The sequence below is a fragment of the Geospiza fortis genome, unplaced genomic scaffold, assembly GCF_000277835.1.
Source record: "Geospiza fortis unplaced genomic scaffold, GeoFor_1.0 scaffold11, whole genome shotgun sequence".
NCBI classification, from domain to species: domain Eukaryota; kingdom Metazoa; phylum Chordata; class Aves; order Passeriformes; family Thraupidae; genus Geospiza; species Geospiza fortis.
Window position 1 is genome coordinate 1506530 of NW_005054304.1, and position 17839 is coordinate 1524368.

General features: G+C 36.2%; 1 protein-coding gene across 1 annotated transcript in view; it reads left to right on the top strand.

Annotated features, from left to right (window-relative positions):
* The window catches only part of LRBA (LPS responsive beige-like anchor protein), a 366680-nt gene that overhangs the window by 92099 nt on the left and 256742 nt on the right, over window positions 1-17839 (top strand). Inside the window, 3 exon segments of the mRNA XM_031066497.1 lie at window positions 5797-5875; window positions 6137-6270; window positions 8443-8504. Of these exon segments, the coding sequence (XP_030922357.1) occupies window positions 5797-5875; window positions 6137-6270; window positions 8443-8504 (275 nt within the window).

Below are 17839 nucleotides of genomic sequence, written 5' to 3' on the forward strand. Positions count from 1 at the left end.
AGGATTTCTGTTGAAATATCACTCTGTGTGGTTCCAGATGCCTCCGCTGCCATTTGTGTGTACTCAGAATTCATCAGGCTCCTTCCCAAAAATTTTTCCTGGAGTTTGCATCTTGACTGTAGCACACGGGTTGTGAGCATCTCAGATATTTGATGCTTAGGTGCTCCCATATCACACAGATTGTGACAAATCTTGGCCTACCAAATACAGAGTGTTGATGGATTGGAAAGAACCATCTAAGCTCACTCTGTTCCTCTGATACTTCAAAAGAGAGGAAAAGATGTTTGGGCCTCAGACACTCCGGCGTTTTGCATAAGTTTCTTCACCTTTACTCATTCAATCTGCAGAATATTTCATAGCACAGAAAGCTTTTCCTGAGCACAAATGTGCCCCTTGTGATCTGAAGTTTCCCATCAGTCTGTTGCTGATGACTGGTATTTGGGTTTTTGGTTTACTGGAATCTTGGAAATGAGTGGAGAAGATAAACCTGGAGGCCCATCTTGAGCTAATCATTCAATGCCTACTACCAAGGGTGGTATTGAACAAAAGAGCATTTCTGCTAGCAGTAATGTAAAGAAGGGTGAATTCACTGGAGTTGTTCCTTCCTTGGGTTGTCTCACAGGCTGAATGTGTGAAGTGACGCAGAGGTTTTACACATGCTGTGCTCAGGAAGGGCTACTGCTAAGACAAGACTAACATTTGGACAGGCAGGACTTGGTAGAGCTGCCTGAGCTATTGTGAACATGCCAGCAGGAAGCCTGTATGTTTTTTTGGTCAATTTTCCTTTTAAATGTTTCCATAACAGTCACTATGTTCTGAAGTGGTGAGAATTTTTTAAAATGTTTTGCAGTTTGCACTCCCACTGTTTTCTTTGATGCTCTGAGTTTCTCTGTTTATGTTCTTGAAGGATTTCACATGTGTTTTATTAATGCCCTTAATTCAGTCTTGAGGCTTTCACTATTTGGTTTCCAAATGGTTGCTCAAATATGATTTTTATGAAGAGGGGAAGAAAAAATTCTGAGGCAAGGAGGAATGAATTGTCTCTTGTCCTTACTGACATTCTGAATGTAGAAAAACGCTGGGAAGTTCCACTCACTTTCTGTTGCCTGCCTCCTCCCCTTTCTACTTGAAGTTCTTTGAGTTTCACTTGTTTTGCCTCTGAGCCACACACAGTTAGTTACAGGATATTTTCTTCTCTGGACAAGCTGTTCCCAAATTGTGAAGTTGTAAACAAGGCCATGTCAAAGGGTGAAGTGACAAAGGAAGTGAATGCTTGGAAGAAACACCAGGATAAGCAGTAACAGTGGGTAAAAACAGAGTTGTGACTCCTAAATTCTAGTCCAATACATAGGAAAATGTAAATTTTCTGCGGCAGTTGGCTTGTTTTGCAAAGATAAATGGTATTCATTGATTTTTGTACATAGGTGAAAATGAACTTGAAGTCATGCAATAAAATAAATTAACAGGAGACAAGCTAAAGTAAGAAAAATGATCATGAAGTGAGTTACCATCAGTGCAGAGGTTGTTCAAGCAATTCACTGGATTATAGTAATTATTTCAAAGAGAATTCCAACTTAACAGTGACAGTAGTTGAAAGCTAGTTACCAAAGCAGAATGACACTTTAAAAAACCTCAGATCCTGATGATATGCCAAGGAAATGGCTTGATACTGTGTTAGTATAAAAACTGTTTTAAAGCCGCTTCTCTTAAGAGAAGTTTTCACCGTTGTTTGATAAAAATCTGTTTTGGTTTAGCCTACAGATGTGTTTATGTAACAGATCCCTTATATTAGCTTGTAAAACCTTTCATTGTAGTCTTGCATTGTGCACTTCCAGCCCCAGAATGAGCTCATTATTTTACTAGATACCTCCTCCACCAAGGGCACTGGTGCATTTATGTAGGGAAGGTCTGTTGTACAAAAATAAGAGATATGGTTATTTAATTCAGCTCTGGGGTTTTTTATACTTCATCTCCATCTCCTCACAAAGTAAATTATCATGTACTGCTTGTGCATTGCCAAGTGCACTTTGTAAGTGTATGTGCAAAAGGAGGATCTTGCACAGAGAGTTTTTTAACAATATTTTATTGCTTGAGACACTGTTTGTTTAGACCCTTGGGGACCTTGAATAAACAATAAGGTTTCACTGTAAGGGTGCTAGACAGATGATCTATTTGCATTTTCTTTTATGTTCTTGCAAATGTCTGTAAAACTGTCAGTTTGAAGGAGCCAGTTTATCAGTGAAAGGATAAGGAAGAGATAAGTCAGTTTAGTTCCACATGTTTGAAGTAGCTACTGAACTTACCCACATGTGTGTTGTGGATGAAAATATGCAACTGAAGTATTTTCATTTTTTTACTAAAAGCAGAAAAAAAGTGTAATAAAAAGCTACCCCTGAGTTAAATAAAGTAAAAAATGTACCTTCACAAAACAAAACCTGCATGCAAAAATCACTGTGCCTAATCCTATTGAAAGAACCCTGAAATTCTCTGCTGGGATAAATCTGAGATTCACCCCTTTTTAGTGAAAAAATATCTGAGTTTGGAATGTGGTTTTAGGTGTTGATAAGCATGAAGAAATTCAGACCATAAATATCCTTATGTAATCTTCAAAAAGAATATCAGTTTATATAGATGCCTTCCTTATGCTTTGTTAAATTCAAATTATCAGTGCTTTTTCTGTTATGTGTATTTTAAAAAGTTGATATTTACTTAAAATTTCACAGTGTTTTACATTTATACCTAATCTGTTTTGTGCAGGTTTTTTATATATCTTAAAGAAAAAATAATCTTGTCCTGTGCTGTCAGTGATTTCCTTTACCTCTCACTCAAAGTATTTTTACCAGTTTTGTTGACAAAATGGAAAACTAAAAAAGCCCCAACCCATCCCAACAAAATAAAACAAACAACAATAAAGCCAAGTTACCCTAGGCTGAGAGTACGTTTCTTTACTAGCCTCGTGATGGCTGTTAAGCCCTCTCATTATCCTTGCAGATGTTTCCTTTGATTTTATTTTTTCCCTAATTTTTTTCCTTCAGTTGTTTTGCTGCCGGCCCAAATACTCTGCAGAATTATTTTTGTCTTGTTTAATTTAAAAAATCATGCTGTTATGCTTCACTGTTAAGTCTTATTTTCTCCTGATAATCTTTGCTTTAATAGGGTAGGATTTTGGTTGTATATAGTATTGACTATATAACCACACCCAGTGAGTAGTGGATTACTGGTGTCAGATTTTAGATGTGGTAGAACACATGTGAGCATTTCTGTATCAAGACATACTGCTTCCACAACCTGTGTGTTGAGGACTTTCTTATTTAGAAGGCTTTGTGTACCATTTCAGTTTGGTACTGTGTTGGACTACCCAGATCAGTGTGCTGATTTCCATTTATGGGTAGTGTGTGCCTATAAATCACCTTTTGGACACGTGGACTTTGGAGTATTTTCAAGTTACAGGGACTTGTTAAATGAGAATAGGGATGTTGGGGAGAAAGCTGGGTATTCTAGTCAAATTATTTAAATAGAAAAATTCTCATGACAAATGACATAGTTTTGAAGTCTTAATTAAAAGGGAAAGAAACTTGGCAGCTACAAAATTATCTGACAAACCATTGAATCATGTGGCTTTGTTGCCTTATGTAGGCTTTGTTTTTCTGTGCAGGAGGCTGTGTTCTAATTTTCAGCACATCATTTGACAGCTTTTCTGTTGGGAGTAGCCAAAATACTTTTTGGTCGTTTGACTGTGGAAAACTAGCTGTTAAAAAAATGGAATTGCATCCACGAAAATACTGAGAACATTTACAAAATCTTGCCATCACCTTGAGACTTTCAGGAATATATATTTGGTTAGTCTTTATTAGAGAAATTATTTAGGATACAGTGCCCAGAAGATTCACATTTCATTTTGCTTTCAGCTAACACTTTGTTCACCACTTTCTTATCCTTCATTCTGTATGGCCCACTCACTTTCATTCTGATTCTATCATACCTATACAGCAGTCAGCATAAGAGCTTCAGGTTGAATTTATGAAGAACAAAAATGAATCACATTCACAAAGATATCTCCTATCTCTGAAGAAAGCGAAAGAAATGAGAGCAAAACTTCTCACGGTTGTGATATTCTAATTTATTTTATTAGTTCCTGTGCTGCCTTTAAACAAGACTGGAGAAAACTACCTTCTCTGGATAGAAAAACAAAAAACCCTCACCCACCAGAATCCTTGATGTTTTTTGTAGGAAGCTCTGTGTTTCCAGAGTTTTGGAGCAGAAGTTTGAAATTTGATGGGAGAAATAAATTCACTATCTCAGGGATCTATGTTAGCCATCTCTTTCTAAATCTGTTTCACTTGATTCAAGTTGAAAATCTTTGAAAAGTTTCAGTTGACATTTTGGTAGATAGTTTCAAGATCTCAGCAGCTAATTTCCAGACAGGTTGCATTGAACTGAAGTAACAAACTCCATTGTAGGTGGGACCATCAGGAATTTTTCTATAGTTACAGTTCTAAGAAGGGTAACTCCTTTGCTAAGATAGGTGTGAGAACTAAAATGATTGAACTCTCTTTTTTCAGGCTTCTTTTCCTTTTTTTTTTCCTCCACTCCTTTCCAGCAGCATAAAAGTCTGTAACTGGCAAGGTGAGAGAAAAGAGAATAGGACAGGGTCTCGGGGTGGAAAGAGATAGGATTGCAGATGGACTGGGAGCAGTCATGCTCCTGGGAAATGCACAGAAACCTGTCTGCTAAGATTCATTCCTCTCTATAGCTTGGAATGCAGTGTAAGATTTGTGAGTCACCATTCCTATCCTGGCAGAAAATATCTGTGAAGTCTCTGGCTGTCTTGCTTGCCCCCTGTTCATCATTGCTAATACCAATCCATACTGCAGTATGGGGAGGTTGTATTTCTCTATATACTGAGCAGCAGAATTTAATATTTACAGATTCCTCCTGTGCTGATGAGAGCCATGTAGTGTCAATTTGACATAACACAACTGCTTTTTTTCTGTAAGTGTAGGATACATAAATGACCCAGTCTTCCCTATCAGCCTTTGAATAATTGATGTGGCAAAGTTAATAACTCATAAATGAGGTTATACCACTGCCATCATGCTAATGACACCGGCAGTGCAATGGAAAATTTTATCATAGCTGCCTCTGTCAGAGTCTCAGTTTTGCAAAAATTTAAACTTGGCTGTTGAAAATACCCACTCATTGTTTTCTGCATGATTCTGACTCAAATATATATTTCAATTTCAGACAAAAATACTAAGGGTTTTCTGTGCAAGTTACTTGAAATTAGGTGAACATTTCCACTAACCAAAATAGGTGGTTTTAAAACATTACCATTTGGCTGTATATTATTATATATTAGTATTATTATATATATTAGCATATTATAGACATAGTAAAGGTGTAAGACATTGTTTGTATTCATTTCTAGGGTTGTAAGTGTTACTAAAATTGTTCAGGGAGGATCCTGGCTTATAAAACCAGAAGGAATCACTGCAGCCTAATTTGACTTCCTTCACAAAACAAACTACAATGCTTCCTTGAATTAATTTCTGTACATGCTAAAGCAACATTTAAAAAACTTGCCATGGCATACCTGGTAAATATGAATGCCAGTAAATAGGACTCCTATGGAAAAAAATATTTGAGGTACAAAGTGGTGAACAGAGTTCACCTAGTCCTCACACAACATGTAAAAACCATGGTTTCTGAGAACTCAAAGCTTTAGTTTCTGGTCTGCTTTTCTAATCCTTGGAATGTTTTCTTATATAATTTGTTTATTATTACTTTCTCTTGTAGGAAGAGGATCATCTAATTCAAAATTGCCATCTGTTCCTGCAGTTTCTTCAGTGCCTGAGGATTCTGCCTCCAATATGAGGTAACTTCTCCAATTGATCTGAACAGCTGTGTTGCAGCTCATGTTATTGATATTGCAATTGGTATTCTGATACCACATAACTTAAGAATGTCCTTTTGCTGATTTTCAATAACTAATGAATGTTTGGGTAAATACTGAGTGTTGGATTAATTCCTTCTTATACATGTATATCACTTAAACATTGTCAAAATCTGTATTTCTTTTTACAAAATTCCAGTAACTTCCTTCTTTTATTGCTAATCACAAGTATCTCTTTACTAGTATTACAGACAGGCTTGAGCATGCTTTGGAAAAAGCTGCCCCACTGCTGAGAGAGATTTTTGTGGATTTTGCTCCCTTTCTTTCTCGGACTCTTTTGGGCAGCCATGGGCAGGAGTTGCTGATAGAAGGTACAAGTAAGTTTCCATTTAAAAAAGGGGGGTTTTGTGTTCTTTGTTGCCTTGGAGACTAAAAATTTCATGATTTAGGAACTTTCTTCTTGCCTTCCCAAACAGTGCTGTCCACTGGATTTCACTGCCTCTTGTTTCTTCTGTCTTTAACCTTCTGAGGTCATTGTCACTGACTCCTCATCTTTGCCATCTCTGCTACCTCTTTGTGTCCATCTTCCTTTGTTTTCCGACTCTCCTGGCCATTTGTCCCATAGAAGCTGTTGTACACAAAAAATGTGTTTTGTAAGCTTTAAGAGAAATTTTGGTGTCAGGGTCAACTCTTTGATACACAGTAAAGTGTATAGTGTAGCGAGTTGGGTACAAGACCTGTCACTTTTACGAGGATGTTGGAACTGAAGTGTTCTTGGGAACTATGTCAGTGGAGTGTGTTCTGCTGCCTCTCTCACACACGAGTCTGCTCCTGGCTTTTTGGTTTCTTATTGGAAGGGAGTCATGCAGGTAAGAGGAATCCTTGTCAGTATGGAGGAGGATTCTCTGGCACATCTGAGAAGATGGGGATTCCTGTGCACAGCAGTGATCATAGCTCTTCCTGGTGGAAGATGGGCATGAAATGGTCGAGATTGATATGATGATGTTTTCTTTCTACTGGTGGGTTTCTCTCTGCTTAAAAATGATGCTCAGTTCTGCAATGCAGCCATTAATGTCCTCAGTTAAAAAAATTGTGTTTATTGGAAGACTGAATTTAGCAGTGCAACACCAGTTTTTCAATTTTCTCAAAATTTGACTGTGTCATATTGCTTTGTCCACTGCTTTTCAGAGTGACATTTTCAGATTTTGTCCTGTTGAAGATGTGACAAGATGAGCTTGCTGCAGCTTCCCGTGATAAGTGCACTCATGATAGAATTCCTTGGTTGCTTAACTTGAACTGTTTGCACTAACAAATCTAGTTTCTTCTTAGGGAATTAAAGTTCTTTTAAGAATATTTTTGAAACTACTTGTTTCTTGGATTAGGACAGTCATCCTGTTTGAAGAGCTGAATATGAGCATTGTCAGAAACACAGTTAGAGTGTCAAATGCTGCTAAGTGTTTCACTGAGGACTGCTGATATCAAAATTGAGACTTCATTAAATTTCACAAATTAAAGTTGCTTAATTTAGGAGTTTAGCTTGCTTACCTTTTGAAGTAAGAAGAAATGGAAGGAAAAAATGTATGAATTGCTTTCTTTGAGACTCAAAAAGATTAGATTCTACTTTTGTTTATGCATTTGGGCATCATTTTAGCTGAGAAACATTTTAATGGAAGCTGCCTTGTGAACAAATTTATTTCATTCATTTCATAAGAAAAACCAGAAAAGCAGTTTTTCTCAAAGCTTTATTTGTGAAGATAAAAGAGACTCTGGTTCAAAGTGTTTTGACTGTAGTATAGTTATATAGATGGATAGATGAGTATTGCATAGATTGGATGAGCAAAGAAAAAGCAGGATAATCACTGGGAGTGTATGAACTGTCTGGACAAAAATGAACACATGAAACCAATTTTTGGTTCTAAACCCCAGTTATAGACAAACCCCAACCAAAATGCGAATACACATAATAATACTCAAATTAGTTTGTAAAAAACTGAAAATATATAATAGGTTACTGCTTGCACTTCTGCTTAGGTTTAGTGTGGGGTTAAGGGTCAAAGTACTAATAAGAGTGTTTGGGATGTCTGCTGCCATGAAACAAAATGGAAACTTGATTGATAGCTGGGGGCTGAAAGGAGAACGCGTCATGGAGAAAGCAGAGGTCATAAAGCCATTTCCCTTCTCTGCATATATAATGACCCAATCCTTCGAGAAATAGCAAAATGTAGATACAGTGGATTAATATAACATATGTTAACCACACTTCTGATCGTTTTGACATACAAACATTTATGAAACTGAGTAATGGGGGTAAGAATTACTATTAGCTGCTTCTTTTAGATGGAAGGCATGGAATTTATGATTTCCTTCTCACATACGTACTTGTATTTTGTGCAGATAGAGAACAAAATTGAACTGGAAGTGGCATAAAAATTTCAGTTTTCTTTTGTTTGTCAAAATGCCTCAAATCTATTGCACTTCAAAACAGTTTGTGTTAATAGCTGGTGCCATAAGAGCATGCATTTATGTATCCTTTTTTTTTCCTTTTGTAGGTCTTGTGTGCATGAAATCAAGCAGTTCAGTTGTGGAGCTGGTGATGCTCCTTTGCTCTCAGGTGAGGTTTAAGAAATGTCTGAAATTGATCTGTCTGAACACAATGGAAATTACAGATAAAATTTTACTCTAAATTTTGCTTTTAATTTAGTTTCATGTGTAATAGGTTAAAAGATAATGTACAAGACCTTTTGATTAAAAAAAATCGTAATTGTGTCTACTCAAGTGGGTTTTTGTTTCCTTGCTATTGATCATTTACATAACCTTGAAGATGGTGTGCCTACGAAATTCTGTGCTGTCATTTTTGTAAGATAAGATAGGATCAATATAATATTAAAGTTAAAGAAACTGATTGATTCCTGCATCTTGACATGCTGAATCCTCTGGGATAAATAGAATTTTTCCTTTTGTGTAGAGGTTATGAAATGAGTGATAAATACTTTTAAAACCCTGTCATTCCTAATTGATTTGACAAGTACTAAGGATTTGAGAAAAATTTAAGAAACCAACCCTGGTTGTCATCAGCTTGGGACATTCCACATTCTTAAAGGCAAAGTGATTTTAGATATGTAAGAACTTGAGAACTGCCTGTTTCTGTGGTTCAAAAAAGAGACAGAGCCTAAGGAACTTTCTTAAAATTATGTATGCTTTATTAATTGGATTTTTGGGGGGTTTCTTGCCTTTTTTTTTTTTTTTTTTTTTGGTAATTAATTGGAAGACTGTTCTTATTGAGCCTTTCTTTTGGTGCCTTAAAATTATACCTTTCTGGTAGTAAATTCCCCTACTTAAAACTTTAAAATAGCCTTTTTTAATGGGAATGGTATTGGTCTAGAGGTCAAGGGTTCTGACCCATTTCAGAACCTTTGACCTTCATTTACAACCCCTATGGTTTGCTTGCCTGACGAATAAGGATAATGCAAAATTAATGTTTCTTCACATCGATTTATTCGTTTTAGTGCCTATATTGCCAAATTTATTTAGAGTGTGCTGATAGACATTTCATGAATACAAATGAAAGAATCATAGAAGGTGTGAAAAATCGATAGTCTACGTTGTCAATAAAGTGCAATAAGAACAATTACTTCTGGAGATTACACCTAATAGATTTTACAATGAACTAGTGAAGAGTAGTTATGTTTTCCAGTGAGGTTATTATTAATGAATGTAACCAGAACTTTGCTCATCTAGTTTTGCATCTTCCTCAGGAAATATGCTATCGTTTTACCCTGAAAGGAATTTAATATTCCTTATGGAACTTTTGGAATTTAGACATTATTTTACATACGGCAGTACTGGAAGTGAACATTGTTCACAAGTTCTAGAATATGAACTTGCAGCTGACTTAAATTATAAAAGAATCTTTGCTACTGAGAAATCGATATAACAAATTTTACTGTTCATTCAGGAATATGTTAAAGTAAAAACTAATCCAAGTATTAAATATGTGTCTTACAACTGGTATTGCCATTTAGAAAAATTAGTTTTTGGTATCCAGGCTGCTTGTATCAATAATTAGTGCTTGACCTTTCCCCTTTTTTGGGTAAGGTAATCTAATCTTTCTTAAAATCATGTTGTGCTCTGTACTGTACGTCACTTGTTTGGTTTTGGGAAGTGGAAAGGATAAGGAATAAATGACGTGCTCTAATGCACCTATTTGTCATATGTGTCACAATGCCACTTAATGCTAATCTAATCAAATTGAAGCTACTGTGATTGCTTAGCAGTGCAAGTTGCACAGGCTGAGGTGGTTCTTTGTGGAGTAGTAGAAATAAACCAATAAAGTCACAAAGACCTCAAAGTCTTTTTAAAGTTACATAGCAGCTGTAATTTTTGGCAGAATATGAAAAATGATGTGAGAAATGAATCTAAAATTAGCTCCAGATGTATACAGATTGTTCTGGGGTGATAATTACATTTTTCACTTTGAATTTTCCTAATTCAAAGAGGTCAGCATGGCAATCACAGAAGTGATTTATTTTGTTAAGAAGTGAACTGTCTTTTGCTACATGAAAGGTTGAGAGATATGAAATTGAATTTCAAGCCGACATTTTACAGATACTGGGAGGAGATGGGGTTGAGCTTGATTGATTTTTTTCTTTTTTTCCCCCTTCTTTTTATTTTCTTTTTTTCCCCTGCAAGATAGGGTGGCAAATGAAGTTATATCCTTTTGCTAAAATTTTAATTAATTTTTAAGAGGAGATGGAGAGGATGCAGTGCCAAAGATCAAAAGATCAGGTCAAAAACCAGTTTTTAATCACATAAATAATGTGGCATAGTTATGAAGTAAGTATCTGCAAATTTGATTTAAAACTTCACAAATTTGTCAGCCATCGTTTTATGAAATTGAAAGATTGCTCTGATTAATCTTTGGTGCTTTTTATGATAACCTCTTCTCAAAATTCATTTTAAACATTGTAGATATGATGTAAATACCTGGATTGTTTTTCTGAAGCACCTGACATTTTTCTGATGTTCATTTAGATCTGTGGCCGAATTATATTTCTCTTCCACAGAAGTGGAAAATGGAATAATATCCTACCATTTTTTCATAAAATTGTGAAAATACAGCTCTTTAATGGGTGAAGTAATTTTTTAAAAAATTCAAGAGGTACAATTCTCTGAAACTATTTGTGACACCTGGTTAATTTCTTTTCTCATTTAAAACTCATATATTTAGGCATATGGAAAAAGACCCTTATTTAATGTTTTTGTGTTTGCATGTTGATATATTGCTTTCTGTTTAACACAAGGTAAAAAGAGAAACAGGTGGTTTGAGACACAGACAAAAGGCTTTTTCTAAGACAAAAACAGTTGTGTTTTTTGATAGACACGCTACATTTTGAGACGTGTCTGTGTGTGTGTACTTACATTTCTATAAATCTATCAAAACATAAAGAATCCTTCATTTAATATTACTGCAAAGTGGTCCTGCTTATTTGACATTAATATCATTTTTGAAGGAATTGACGTTGCATTCAAGGCCACTTTATAAAAGCGTAGTGTTGCTCATCCTAATTCAGTCTGACACACATTCCAATAACACTACCTCCCTTCTAGGGTTTAAAACTAAATTTATGGCTGAGCATTGTGAAGTGCATCATTTAAAAATGGTTTCAACCCAAAACATCTAATAAATAAATAATGTGTATGGCTACTCAGTAGCAGACTTTCCAGACTAGAAATCATTCCATCGGATACTCAACAGTCCACTATCGGAGAGGGCTGTCAGATAAATCTTATAGTAGCTGCATTCATGTCCTGTAAATCACATGTTATTGTCTGAGCCTTCTGCCAGGTCATCTATTCTTTTCCCATTTATCAGAAATGCATACAGTACAGTGAACCTGGAAGCACCATCTCGTCTGGTCTGGCATCCTGTCGGGGTAATTAAACCAGCCCAAAGAGAGAAGTTCTCTTTCTGTTCTCCCATCTTAAATGAGTGACATTAGGATGTTGGAGGTGCTCACACGCAGTTGTGAGTCAAGACTTCTTTCGGGGAAACTGATGTCACCCCTGAAGAAACCATTTTCATACAGAAGGGCGCTCTCTCTGTGCCTAAAACTCAAAGCAGCATGGATGAATTGAGTGCATGTCCGTAAAGCATAAATGCTACTGTGCTTCCTTTCCTTTGTCAGATATTTTTTTGAAATACATGAGTGTAGACTGTGGTCTTCCCTCCTCTCTCATGAAGGGATTAAAAATATTTATCTCTTGCTCACATGCATGAAGCATTTGTCTGATTATTGTAGCTCCAAGTTAAAAAGGTACCAAATAGGCGAGATAGGTTCTGTAATTTTCCTTGATGCCTTTGGATTTACAGAATTTCTGGCACTTGAGAGATGCTACTTTCTGTAGTCAATTGACTGAATCATCAGTGGAGTTTGTGTTAGAGAACTGATTAGGTGGCTCTTCTCAGCTTCCTCTTCTACTTAAGAGCATTTTTCTACTGAATCTAAATGTTCTAGACTGCAAAATAAACTTACACTGTCTGATTCAACACTGTTCAGCTCTTGGATTATTTCCTAAAATTGATGGAATGGCACCCAACCTATTTAAGAGGTTACAACTGAAAATGAATACTGCAACAACTTGTATGATCCCTCAACCACCACTGCCCACACATGCACCCCATGTGCTTGTTCAAGGTATTCTGATTCTTGGTTCCTTTTTCCTCTATCCAGTGTTTTCTCAAAAGGACTAAAGGCACATTCTTGGTAGCTGATAATGTATGTAAAACCAATACCAACATTTCAGTCCATTTAATTGCTAAATATTTTATCTTCTGAAAATAATAATGATATACTGCAATATAACTGCATAACCATAACTATTAGATGTATAGTGGACCTTGATAAAGTATTGCTTCCATGGGGAGATGGAAGAGGGAAGCATAAACCCTAATATGCCAAATATTTTTCGTGTGCAGAGATAGCATTTCCTCATAATGCCCAGTGAAATATAATCGTGGTTGAACATGTCATGTGCAGCTCTGACAGTTTTTGGAGGTTTGCATGTGCATTTAAAAAAATACGGCAGAGGCTGATTAGTAGTATTAAGACAGAAAAAAATTACACTGTAAAAGTTGGTCTTACTGCTCTTATAGGCAAAGTCTTCAGCTTGCTTTCATTTTTCTTTTTCTTTTTTCATGTCTAACTTACTTGTCACTGGTTAAGAGGTGACATTTTTGCCACAGGTATTTCTTTAGCATGCTACTTCATATTCTACCAAATCCCTTTGCTGGTAGATTCTGGTGCTCATAAAGAAGTCAGCGTGCATCCCTTGCAGGAGCAGCATCTTGGTAGTTTCATCTCTCTTACTGTGATAAGGAATGTTAATTGAGCAATACCAACATGTTCCATGTACCCGTACATACAAACAGTATGATTCCATGATTTTCCCTAAGGAAGAGCAATAGAAGTTGGATTTTTTCAGCAGAATTTTTCCACAGCCTCCTTCCTCTTCCACCCCATTGCTTAAGTGTTTGTGGAATGCAGTGGGATCTTCAGGCTTTTATGAGTATCCTCTGCTCTGAAAAATAATTTTGCATCAGTGATCCAAGTTCATTACCTCAGGAGTGGATTTCTGCAGTGTGTTCTAAAATGTGGCAAGCCTTTGAATTGCTTGGAGATTTTAGTGGATGTAGAAGATGGCAGGTTTTCAGTGTTTGTTGGTTTAGAGAACACATTATGCTGATGCTGTTGATCTGCGCTGGTTCCTAATTTACTTTTAAGTGCAATTTGATGTGATGGATAACTGCAGTGATTGCTATGAAGTTTTAATTGAATTGACTATGGGTTATCTAAAGACCAATGTCACTGTGATACCATGGCAGCTGAACTCAGCAGATTCATGGAATCTCTTTAGCAATATCCTGGTTGAGATATGAAGAGAATAAATGCTGTTGGAATACTTTTTATGTGCCTCAAATATTAGATGATCATGTTTTAATCACAATAATTTTCTTCCATCTAATCACTTTGTTATAACAGCTGAAAATAAGTTTTAAAAGAGTTTGCTAATCCTTTAGCTATGTGGTCAAATATATATATATATGTGTGCTTTGGCATAAAGGGTAGATTTTGTAAGCTGTCAGGTGATTTTTTTATCAACTGTAATACATGCTCTAGTTTCCTTTTAAAAGCCATTTAGAAGATACCAGGAGTGGAAAGGTTTTCTTTTTATACAGTGCGAACTTCTGCCAATAGGATCTTAGTCTGTATCAAAGATTAATGCAGCTGTACTTGAGTTAAAAAGCTTCAGTGATAGATTGCTTTTATGATAAAATGATAAGAAACACATAGCTTTATCAGGCAAACGAAAATGATTTAGATCTTAACACACAAAAATTGAAAAAAGAACTTACCAGTGTCTAAATTAAGAAGTTTACGGGAAGATTTTGCATGAATCATGCCCATAGGTGTTTGCCTTGTGCCTTATATTACTAACTTTCCATGAAATGTTGTGCCAGAAACTTTATAATGCACTTTTGTCTTCTTTTTAAAAATATTTTAAATTTTTTGAAAAATTTTATTGTTTGTGCTCATTTGAAGTATTTGAAGATTGGAAGAATATTTACTAGCCTAGCTTTTTGTAGAGATGAGGTAGCTGTGGAAGGGAGAATATCCAAGATCATCTTACTCTACTGTGGACTATCTTTATTCTTAAGCTGCTCGGATGTGCTTCATACCAAGTGGATCCAGGCACATTAATGAAACTGTAAATCCTAGCATTTGAAAACATAGGATTGCCAAGCATGTTAATGATTGTTATGCAAACAGCAGTAGGGATGTTTCTAGTGTAATTTAGTAACAAATACTACATGATCTTTGTAACTGGAAAACAACATGGAAGATATTCGTCCTAACCTTTTTTAGGATGCAGCTGGATGGAAAGTAATTGGGAAATGTCTGTTGAGCTTTATGTATAGTGTTATTTCTGATATTTTCAGTGAAAAGACTTTACATTATAAACTGTTTTCTCCTCAAAAAATTTTTTTCCCCTGCAACGTATGTTTTAATCTACAGAAGATGGGAAGCCAGGGAGAGGAGAAGGTAGATCTCACAGTATCCAGGGGCCATGCTATCAAAGTATTCTCCTGGAGCAGAAGAGATTTAAGTTCAATTAATGTTTTGGGTAACAATTATTATCACCAGGTAAAATCATGTGTCTGAAAAGTTTCAACAAATCATCACAAAGTAGCTAATAGTCCAGGAGCTTAAGGGCATTCAGCAGTCGTGTAGAAGAGTCCAGTTTTGAAACAAATTAGGCTCTCTCAATTTGTAAAAGCAACATTGTGATTCATCTGTTTGTCCTCAATAGCCATTTCCTTTTATTTGTTGTGATGCAGGATTTCTGCATTCTCCTGCATTGCAAGACACTTGATATACACACAGTGAGCTGTTTGGCTAGTGGTCAGTAGGATTAACTTGGGAGAATGTGAATGAAAATCCTGGAAGGTGTGGGTGGGCACTGGCTGTGGAATCCAGACTCCTTAAATGTGGTCCTTTGGTGCTTGGATTTCAGATTCTGTCGTGTCAGTAAGTCTCCCTCTAACAAAACAGAAGGTTACGTTTCCAAATCTGTTCTCTAAAACACCTGGGTTCTCCCTTACACTGATATATCTGGGGGTTTATGCATAGTGTAACTTCTTTCCTTCCTGAGTGTGAGGTTTTCTTCCATCTCTGAAATCTGAGGATTTCAGTTTGGGTGCTGAAAACGTCTGTTGACAACTTTCATGCTTGGTATTTGTCGCTGAGTGGAGTACTTGGGATAATTACAAATGGATTACATGTGCTATGGATATTTGCTACTTGCTTCATTGAACTGTCTTATACATTTGAAGTGTCTGAAACTGAAGATCAGATTGGTAGATAACTGTCTGAAGTGCAAATCTGGTAAGATTGAAATAAATGGAAACAGCTGGGAAAACCTTTCCTTTGAACTGGAGAATGTTGAAATTACATTTAAATTAGCTGCATGTATTTTTTTGTTCTTTGACTTAAGCAATATGTAGGTTTTGTCTCTCCAGAACTAGATTATTGTAATATTTTCTGTGTGAAACCCCATGATAATGCAAAGCCAGTCTGTAAGAACTTCATCCCCACTCTGATTTCCTGTTGCTTTCTAAATTGTTTGAGAGTTTAATTGCCTGTTGAGTTCCATGGAATTGCTTGGAGAGCACCCTAGTATGTTTAAGTAGGAGTTTCTTTCAAACTCCTATTCTTAAAATTGCTAAGGTTCAGACTTTACTGCACTTCAGATCTGTTTTTTCTCTTAGGTGTAACTGCTGGCTTCAGGAATATTGTGCTTTTAGTATGGCTTATAGATAGGTTATTTAAAATGTCTGTGTCCAACAGTGGCTAAATTTTAAAAACATTATTGTGATAGACTCGTGCAAGAAACAATATGCTGTGAATGAATAGATGTATACTGACAGTTTGCTTAGTAATAGAAATCAAAGAAGTTTTTAACTTTTGTTTTTGCCTTAAGCATGAAAATAGATTGGATGTATTGAGAATTTTTTGCCAATACTGCACGAATAATAAGTGACCTATTCTTTACTTAGTGATGCAAGAAGAACTTGGTAGTTGTAGCCTGACAGGTGGTGGTCTCAGTGGTAAAAATATGTTTGCCCTATATCTCTATATCTTTCCATTATGCTTGGTCTAGGAGGATATTTTAAGGGTTTACTCATTCTCCAGTTTGGAGATGAAATGTACAATGTGAGGTTTTAAGATGAGCAAAAACTAGTGTATTTTGGTTTATGCTATGCATCTGCTTTCTGGGAAGGAATTTTGAGCTTTGTGGTTTTGAAGTATGAAAGAAAGTCAAGATGGGTTCTATATATTAGACTAAGAAAGTGTGTAGAGAGGTACAGGTGTAGTAAAGCTGTGACATTTTTGTTTGGAGTGATAAGAAGCATTGTTTCTTGGAATTCTGGTTGAAGGATTCAATATGTCTTGCAGGCTTTTGGTAGGGAAATGGATAAAAGATAGGGTTACAAACCACAAAACTATTCTTTGAAATAGTTTGCCGCACTAGAGTGTAGAGAGATGAACTTCCCGAAGTTGTTCTTACTAAAACAGAATTCTGTGGCAAAAGTGAGGATTTTTCCTCCCTGATTTTCTTTTTTTAAAGTACAATCTTTAGTGATTCTATAGACTTCCCATATATTATAAGCTCATATAAAGAAAAATTCTCACAAGTTAAAAATTATTTGCATTTACTGAGAAATTCAGGACATGGTGTTGGTGTGAGTTAAATGGAAAACACACCCTCTCCAGCTAGAAATATTAGCCCTTAAAGATGTGTTCCTGAGAGTTTGATTGATTAATGTATACATTTTTATGTCTAGGGAGGAGAGTGGATTGTCTAATGTGAATCTTGGGAGTGGGATAGGGGAACAGGACAGCTTAATTTCCATTAATGTACAGTGCTGCAGATGTTCAAAACTGAGGGAACATAATTTAGCTGCAGAAGCAAGACTTTTCTGAAGAAAAAAGGCATCCTGTTGCTTCACCAGCGCACTAGGACTTAAAAAAACACCACCATTTAAGGTGAGTTTTGTGCAGCAAGAGCACACCCTGTGGCTTGGCAGTCTAGTCAGAAGGATGATACCATGCTGACTTTATAACTAGATCTTTGAACAGTATTCTCAGGGGTGGTAAATGCAAAACAAAGTAATATCAACTGGCACTTAATTCTGTGAGCTCCCTGCTGGTGGGGCTATGCACTGAAATGGAACTCTTCCTGACAGGAAGTCAGCCGCGAAGTGTGGAGACCTCTGAAAATAAAGTGTGCTTTAATTTGACACCCTGCTGTTTTACAGCCAGTCTGTTTAATTTGAGACTATGGAAAGAGGGTTAGTGCAGGGGAGGGGTAGGAGATTATGGAAAG